The 9378-nt window shown below is 42.0% G+C and overlaps 1 protein-coding gene across 1 annotated transcript in view; it reads left to right on the plus strand.

Annotated features, from left to right (window-relative positions):
- The window catches only part of LOC102848006 (pecanex-like protein 2-like), a gene marked incomplete at its 5' end in the record, with an annotated part of 123185 nt that overhangs the window by 5885 nt on the left and 107922 nt on the right, over positions 1 to 9378 (plus strand). The window contains one exon of the mRNA XM_006903346.1: positions 1159 to 1288. Coding sequence (XP_006903408.1) covers positions 1159 to 1288 — 130 coding nt within the window. The remainder of the gene's footprint in view (positions 1 to 1158; positions 1289 to 9378) is intronic.

Raw genomic sequence — 9378 nt, forward strand, 5'->3', positions numbered from 1 at the left:
TCTCTCTCTCTCTCTCTCTCTCTCTCTCTCTCTCTCCCTCTCTCTCTCTCCTCTCTCGCTCGCTCGTGCTCTCTCTATCTTTCACTCACTCTTTCTTGCCATCTAGTCAGAACTGGCTCACACTTGACCCCCCAGAGGTTTTCAGGCGGTATAACAGGAGATTTCCCATCTTCCTCCCATAGAGTTCATAAGGTTGCTGGTGGATCAGACACCAGAGCAGAAGTGCCTTTGGGTGACCAGCACAACTCCTTGTGGACCCATGTCTGCACCTGCAGGACAGGGCATGGTGTACTTGCCACTGACTGTGCTGGGGAAGGGAGCTCCATAGACCCCTGGGTTCTTGCCTTCAGTTCCCCTTTGCTCTTGTCACCACAGCACATAAACTACAGCACAGTAAAGGTAGAAAAGTTGAGTAGAGTTCTCCAGAGATGCATAGAGATGAGGGAAGGATCAGGTCTCTCAGAGGACGGGCCATATCAGGCACCTCCCGAGATTCCAATGAGCCGTGAGGTCTAAGCCAAAAGTTACTGCTAAGCTATTTGCAGTGTTGAACATTCAGTTTTCTGATTAGCCGTGTGACGCTAGGGCAAGCCAGACAGTGAGAACCAATTTAGACTGTAAAAGACCCAGCCACCACCGTACTGGGATTTAATTGTCACCTTTTTAGCTTATGAACTAGGAACAACTTGAATTTAGCCATTGGTGGTCTATGGATGATGAATAATGCATGTTTCTGAGTAGTAGAAAAATACTTCTTATAAAACAAAGATGATACTATCCAAAAGATGCTGTTTGTTTATTTTAAGAAGTCTAATTTAATTTTCATTATTTAAAGAACTACTTAGCCCTTTGGCAAATGTGTTCCGGTTGTTTTGTTTAGATGGTGTCTTAATACAAAGAAACTGCTCTTTTTTCCATCTTTAGGTATTAAATCTTTGCCCTGCACCATCCTGAGCCCGCTGGGAATTTTATGAGAGTCGTTCAGTTCATATGGGTGGTGAGATGAGGCTTAGCAGGGTCCTCTCAGGGGTTTTATATTTCAAAATATTTGCACACAGAGAGGAGGGGTCCATCCTTTCCTGGGTACAGAAAGTGACTTAACAGCCATCTAAGTCTAACATGACATTTGAATTTTTCCACTTAACTCAAAGTTCCCAGATTCTGCAATGCTCTTCTTTCAAACCATCGCCACCTCAATCTTTTCCACTCCGCTGAGCCCCTTTCTGGGCAGTGTCATTTTCATCATGTCGTATGTCAGACCAGTGAAATTCTGGGAGAAAAACTACAAGTAAGATCCTAAAATTCTGTCTGTCCCTCCCACTTGCACTTTCCCTTCCTGCTGCTCAAGGTCCCAGGTTCCTGGCTGCACCCCACGTGGAGCATGGCAGAGCCTGTCCTGAAAGATAACCTCATACCCAAGGTCTTGTCAGCACTGGGATCTGAGGTCTCAGGACCAAATACATCTTAACAGTTCTCTGTATGTGGGGTTGTTAACCTGATGGCTTAGTGGTAAGGAATTGTGTTGCAAACACAAAGGCATGTGGTTTGAATCAGCTAACAGCTCTGTAGAAGAAAGATGGGTCCTCTCCACCCATGCAGTTTATGGCCTCTGAAAACCCAACAGAGGGTCAACTCTGAGTTGAATCCAACTCGACCGTACATTAACAGCATTAGTCCTTCATGGCATCAGAACAGAACTGTGGTCCAGCCTCATGGGTTCCTAAAGCAATGACCTGCACCACCATACCTTCATTTCAAGACAGCTCCAGGTGCACACAACCTCCCACCTTGTGGTCAACAGTTGGGTGTTACTTGTTTACACAACACAATCAGTCTTAGAAGGTATCCACTATTTGTCAGGTTGAAGTCCCTGGCTTGCCTGCAGACTCACTTAAGGAAGTACTTTGAGTCAAACTAGCAGATCACAGTGGACACTGGCAGGCCAGTCTGGGATTGTCACATACTGGGAGGGGGCCAAACATGTGGGGACATCCTTTGTTCCTCTCAGGTTTGTCATCTACTAAGACAGTTTTTTATTTTGTGTTTCATTTTCAAACAAAGTCATCTTGAAATTTACTCAAAACCAAGCATTCCCTTTTGCCTTTGTCTGAAAGGACAGGACACGTATTTACAAAGTCAGAGAGTAAAGAAAAATGACCAGAATTGGCTTGCTTTCAGCTTTTTTTTTAGGAGAATACCGTTTTGAGGTCTTTTTTTGGCACACCGAAAGTCAGATCTCTGGAGGTTACAAAAACAAATAAGGTCATCTTTCTATGTTAGCACAGGCTGGTGGATCCATTTCACTGAACAACCAAGAGCTAACCACTGTGCTTCCAGGATTCCCTAAGACTGGAAGGTACAAAAGCTTGGAAATAGGAGGAGTGGCATTATCTTCTTATAGACAATACAAAATATTTATTTGCCTTTTATTCTAAGGTATGTTAGGAATCCATATTCTTTGCATGCTATGTGCTAGAATGTTCTTTCTATCTTTGTTATTTAAAAACCACTTTCTGATTAAGGTAGTAAAATTTAAATGTCACCAATCAAAAGGGGCATGGAGGAGTCTTGGTATTTAGCTTCTTTGATTTTAAGGCTCAGCCACCATTGAGGGCTCTGTGTTTTGATTTGAATTGTTGGTTTATAAGGTCAGTTAAAAGTACAGAATTGTGGAGCAGAATTTATATCCCTTTGCTCAGTCTCAGAAAGCTTTGACTTTGCTGTGGTTCATTCTCTTCAGGATTAAATGCTATTGTCAGGGGCCCTCACATTGACTCCCATTCCTAGCAGCTCTGGGTACCACTGAGCAAAGCCTTGCCTGATTCTAACCCCTCCTCTAAATTCCCACTGTGCTCCCATCCATCCATTTTTGTCACTATGTCAGTCCATCTCATTGTGGGTCTTTCTCTCTTGCCCTGACATTCTATTTCTTGAATGTCCCTCTTCCCATACTGGCATCTTCTGAAAATATGTCCAAAGTTTGTGACATGAGTCCCACCATCCTTGCTTCTAAAAAGCACTCTGGTCCCTCTTCTTTTAAGACAGATTTTTTGGTTCATTGGTCAGTCCATGGGATAGTCAATACTGTTCTCCAACACCACACTTCAGAGACCCCAATTCTTCTCCTGTTCCTTATTCATTGTCTGATTTTTTCATATGTATTAAGCAATGGGGGGGGGGGCTGGTAATGGTTTGCATGGGTGCACCTAAGTCTTTAAAATGAAATCCTTGCTCTTGAGCACTTTAAAGAAATCCTTGATTGTAGATTTGCCCAGGTAATACATTGCACTTTGTTGTTCGATTTCTTGACTTCTGCTTCTATGTGTGTTGTCTGGGAGTTCAAGTAAAGTGAAGCTTGTGATATCTTCATATTTTCTCCATTTATCATAGTGTTATGTATTAATACATTTGTGGTAAATTTTTGTTTTCTTTCTGTTGCTGCACAACCCATACTGAAAGGTATAGTTTTTAGCTTCTTCAATAAGCGCTTCAAGTCTTCCTTAGTTTCAGCAAGTCAGGTTGTGTCACCTGCATAACTAAGGCTGTTGAGGAGGCTCCCTCTAATCCTAATACCACGTTCTCCTTTATATAGTCCACTTTTGAGGATTATTTCTCAGCATAAGATTTAATAGACATGGTGAAAAGATACAGCCTGGACACATACTTTCCCTGATTTTAAACCATGCATCTTGTTCTGTTCGAATGATTGCTTCTTGGTCCATACAGGTTTTGCATAAGCACAGCTAAGGATTCTGGAATTCTTATTCTTCTCAATGTTATCAATCCACATATTTTAATATTTTTGCATAGTGAATAAAATGTAAGTAAGCATCTTACTGGTATTCTCTTTCAGCCAAGTACCATCTGACTTCTGCAATGATACCCTTTGTTCAGTGGCCTTTTCTGAATCCAGCTTGAACTTCAGGAAGTTTTCTGACTACTGATTCAACCATTTTAAATTTAAATTTTAAAATAAAATTATTTCAGCATTAATTTACTTGTATGAGATATTAATGGTATTGCTTAATAATGTCTGCATTTTGTTGAGTCTTTTTTTTTAATGAATATAAATATGGATTCCCTTCTAGACAGTTGGCTACAATGCTGTCTTCCAAACTTCTCAGCATAGTTGAATGGACAGATCCAGGGCTACATCTGTTTGTTGAAACATTTCATTTGGTATCCTATCAATTCCTGGAGCTTTAGTGCCAATGGTTCTTGATCATATGCTACTTTCTGAAATGATTGTGCATTAACCATTTCTTTTTCATACAATGACTCTGTATTCCTCCATATTCTTTTTATGCTTTATGCATCACTCAGTATTTCTCCCATAGAACACTTCAGCCTTGCAACTAGAGGCTTAAATTACTCTTTGGTTCTTTCAGCTTAAGAAATGTCAAGCGTGTTCTTCCTCTAACTTTTCTAATTTCAGGTCTTTGCCTGTCTCATTGCTTTGCCTTGTTGAGCTGCCCTTTGAAATCTTTTATACAGCTCTTTTAATCATCATTTCTCCCTCTCACTTTAATGTCTCCACATTGAACAGCAGTTTTCAGACTCTCCTCTGACATTCATTTTGGTTCTTCTTTCTTTCTTGGGGTTTTTGTTTTGTGGGGTGTTTTTTTTTAAATTGCTGCATTCTTCATGTATGATATCCTTTATATCATCTCACCAGTCACTCAAATTGATCTGATAACTCACCTGATCTTCAATCATTCATGTTCAGTGTATCCAGTCTGTTCTTAGGATGGTCTCTAAATTCAGTGGGATAGTCTCAAGACTGAACTTGACTCTTATAGATTTATTTTTCATTTTCTTCTGTTTCAATTTGAATTTGATTATGAGTAGTTGATGGCCTTCACCACCGTCAGCTCCTGGCCTTGTTCTGACTGATAATATTGAGCTTCTCCTCTTTGTCCAGACATAGTTGATTTGATTCTCATGTATTCCATCTGGTAAATGGCATATGTATAATCCTTGCTTTAAAAAAATAATTGCATTGAATAAGTCATTCATCGTAAAAAAAAAGAAAAGAAAAGAAAATCCATCCTGCATCTCTGCCCTCATTTCTATAACAAGGCCATATTTTCCATTTTCAAGTTCTGCACGATGCAGCCTGTTACTATATTAAGGAGTTCTGGCTGTGCAGCGGTCATGCACTAGGCTGCTAGCAGGAGGCTTGATGGTGTAAACTACACACTGTAACTCAGGAGCAAGACAGACAGTCTGCTTCCTTTAGAAGCTCCCTCCCCAGTTCCCACTGAGTCATTGAGGAGACTCTAACTCACAGGGAGCCTCTATTTTGTTTCCAAGTCTTTATATATTAATGGAAAAGATTTTCCATTGTTCTCCCTCAGAGAGGTTGGTGGATTCGAACTGCCAACCTCTCAATTACCAGCTTGCTAGATTATACACTACATCATCTGGCTCCTTCTGTGATGGTTATATAGTCTTGAAAATCCTGAGGGAGAGTTCACCTTATCTTACTGGGAAGCTGGGGCTTGCAATTGACTGAGCACAGCAGGCTTGGTTGTGAGTTTTCAGTCCTATGCTGTGTGAAGTTGAGGCTTCCATTTTTATTCGCCTTTTTCTGAGGTGGAAGGACAGGGACGCCAGGGCCTGTGGGCATGCAAGAGACAAATAACTCTTTACTAGAGCACTTGTTATTAGGATCTAGGTTATGGGGAAATTTTAGTTACACCAAGGACAAACAGCCTTGCTGCAAAATCCACTTTGCTACCTGTCTATTGTCTCAGTTAAGACACCAGAACACAGACTTGTATTGTCCATCTGTTTAAAAGATCAGTGGGTAGAAATTCAAGACAGTAAGGTAGTGACAGATACCTTTAAAGGAAATGGTGAGAAATCACACCTGGATCTCTGGATCCCTACAAACACTCTGAAAAGCTTCATTTATCTATTTTAACCTGTTGGGTTTTTATTCAATATTGATGCTTTCTAGGAGACTCTAGGTGGTGCAAATGGTTAAACTCTTAACTGTTATCAACTTGGTGATGAAAGTTGGTGGTTCAAACCTACGCACAGGCACGTTGAAAGACAGAGCCAGTGACCTGCTTCCCAAGGTCACAGCCTGACAACCCTGTGAGCAGCTCTCCTCTGCTCCTGTGGGGTCACCGCGGATGGGACCAGTGCTGTGGCCGCAAACAACAGCCCTGATTCTCGGTGCTGGCTTGCATGCCCTTATGACCTTCCCTGCGTTCTGCTCCAAAGGAATATTGAAGCTGGTGTAATGACTCATGCTTAACTTTAAACTTTCACTAGTTGTTTTATCACTTCAACAAGTACGTCTTGTTCATTGCACAGCTGCTTTTCCCCAGGGCTGTGGGCCTCACTTGAAGTCCTCCATTCTGGGCCTCCTTTTCCTTCCCAACTCCTGCTCCTGGGTTTTTTCAGGCCCAGGGTTTTTTATTTAAAAGCTCTTCAAGCTGCCTGTGGTGTTAGTAGATCTCTAGTGACTTCTGAATTGTAACTATGCTATTTTAATACTCCAAGATGCAAATTAAAACAACTATGAGATATCATCTCACCCCAGTCAAAATAGCAAAATTTAACAGAACAGCAAGCAACAAATGCTGGCGAAGTTGTGGAGAAACTGGAACCCTGATTCACTGTTGGTGGGAGTGTAAAATGGTGCAACCCCTGTGGAAAGCAGTATGGCGCTTTCTCAAAAAGTTGCAAATAGAGATACCATTTGACCCAGCAATTCCACTACTGGGAATATACCCTGAAGAGACCATAGCTGACATCCAAGCAGATATATGCACACCCATGTTTATTGCAGCTTTGTTCACAATAGCAAGGAGTTGGAAACAACCTAAGTGCCCATCAACAAACGAATGGCTAGAGAAGCTGTGGTATATTCGCACAATGGAATACTATGCTGCATTAAAAAAACAAGGAACTCATGCAATATTATTCAAAATGGTTGACTCTGGAGAACATTATGCTGAGTGAAATATCCCAGTCACAAAAGGACAAATATTACATGATGCCACTGTTGTAGAATGGGACTGTCCTTGGGGTTGGGGAGAGACTGAGTAAGATGGGTTCAATAATGTATACTGCACTGAAACAGAGGAGGGAGAAAACTGTTTAAAAGAGATATATGACTAGGTACAGAAGTACATCACAGGAGTCTAGAGCGATGGCTACATGGTGGAGTGGACCTGGGGGAGGGTTTGTAAAACAATGAAAGAATCCTTTCTTTTACTTTTCCATAATTTTTGACTCATGTACTTATAACTTGTTAGTCAAATTTGTGTCTTCTAGGTTGCAACACCCCCATGATACATTTTCAAGGATATGAACATGTACGGCCAAGCACAATCAATAAGAGTGCATCTAAATTCCAAAATCAATCTCCATAATAGTCTATGTGTTTCCTACTGCCAAAGGGGCCCTTTAGAGTAGTGAGAGAAGATCTTCACCCTGAAACCCACAGCGTCCCTTTTCAGCAGGAAGTAGCTAAGAGAATACGCCATCCCCTTTTCCTTATGAATCAGGGTGAAGTCTCTCTCAGGGAGGAGTGATAGGGAATGGCAAAGGACACACCAACAAAGGAGATTAATCAGAACTGACTTTGACAAGCACTGTGGCAATTGGACAATTAAAACAGACATTCGGATGGCGGGGAAGAAGAACAAACTGGGGAGGAGGGTGGAGAGAATGGTGCGGCAATGAAGGAGTGAAAGCCCAGAATCCCTGTGAATGTTCATTGAAACTAATAAAATTTAATAATAATTAAAAAAAATACTCCAGGGAATCAGTAAATTAGCCACCAGCTCTCATAACCCTGAATACTGTGGATTTTCCCCCACCGGTTGGAGTCTGTAGCCTCCTTACTTGCTAACTGCCCCTCCCTGTGGACATTCTGTGAATGTATCCTCCTCATCTGCCCCATTCCTAGAGCATCTGCCCCACACATTGCTTCCCTAAGACGTAGCATGCCTCCTCTCAGCCAGCTAGGGTGGCCCATCTCTTCTTATGGCACTGTGAGTAACCCCCACATTTAATAGTGCTGTCTGCTGTGCTTGCCCTGATCAAATTGGGGCTGCTGATGTAGCCCAAGAACTGAATTTTTAGTTCTATTTATTTTTTAATTTATTTAAATGTTCACACCTGGTTCTTGTTGTTTATCACCAAGTCCAAACCAACCCATAGCTGTCCCCTAGGAGCTTTTTAGAGAGAGTAAATTGTTTGGGGGATAGTCTATTTTACTCCCATGGAGAAGCTGGTGAATTTGAACCACATACCACAACAACTGCCTTTGCATTAGGGAGAACTGGTGACCTAGAAGCAAGCAGCTATGCTGCAATCCCAAAGGCATGAAGAGTTTGAATCCACCAGCTGCTCCACGGGAGAAGGATGGGTGATCTCCTCCTGTATGATTAACTGCCTCAGAAAATCCACTAGATGGTCGGTTCCAGCTCGACAGTACACAACAACAACCACCACCACTGCCTTGGCAGTATCATTCCTTACCCCTAAACCACCAGAGAAGGTACCATGTTGAAAAACACATACCTTAAAAAAACCCTCAAATGTATCTCCATCAAGTCAGAACAGACTCATAGGTGACCCCCCCCCCCACCAGCAGCTTTTACGAGGCTGTGGATTGCTTGAAGGGTGTTTTCTCTCCTTCTTCCCGAAGCTGCCAGTGGATTTCAGACCCAGAGAGGTGCCCTCTCTGGGTTAGTCATGCAGCACCTCGTGCACTAGGCCACAAGAGCCCATCAATCATACCTGTTTATATTTTAACTTTGGGGTCTGTCTGCCTTGATCATCTCCACACATCACATAGTGTGGATTTGTACATGTCTCTTTTTGGGCTGAGTCCTTAACAGGGACTGTCCTTCCACTTTCTATGCCCCCCCCTCCTAACCCACTTTAGAAATCCCAGCTCAAGTGACAGCTCTTTAATAAAGCGGCCTCTTATTATCCTACTTTTATGCAATTTTTATATTTCTATTATAGATATGTAATGGTTTCCCTTTATGCTCTGGTTTCTTATTGCACCATAACTCCTGATTTAATGCCTTATGTAAAAAGCAGTGTGGTGGGGGAGAGGACAGCAGCTTCTGACTTCCGCCACCTTCACAGAGGGGAAAGAATCCACATCAATAGGATCAAGAGCACAAAGCAATTCCCAGAGGACTCATGACTTCATCTACATTCAAGAAGTCATTGCAGTGAGCACACGAAACTCACAGACAAGATCCATGAGTGTGGCATCTACCAAAGAAGTAACTTCAATTAAGAGATGCTGCCCTGGATGTGCTCACCAAGTTGTGCCAAGAAATCTGGAGAACAACCACTTGGCCAACTGACTGGAAGAGATCGATATTTGTTCCTATCCCA

This window comes from Elephantulus edwardii, unplaced genomic scaffold (genome assembly GCF_000299155.1).
Source record: "Elephantulus edwardii isolate Elephantulus edwardi_28Jun2011 unplaced genomic scaffold, EleEdw1.0 scaffold00575, whole genome shotgun sequence".
Classification (NCBI taxonomy): Eukaryota; Metazoa; Chordata; class Mammalia; order Macroscelidea; family Macroscelididae; genus Elephantulus; species Elephantulus edwardii.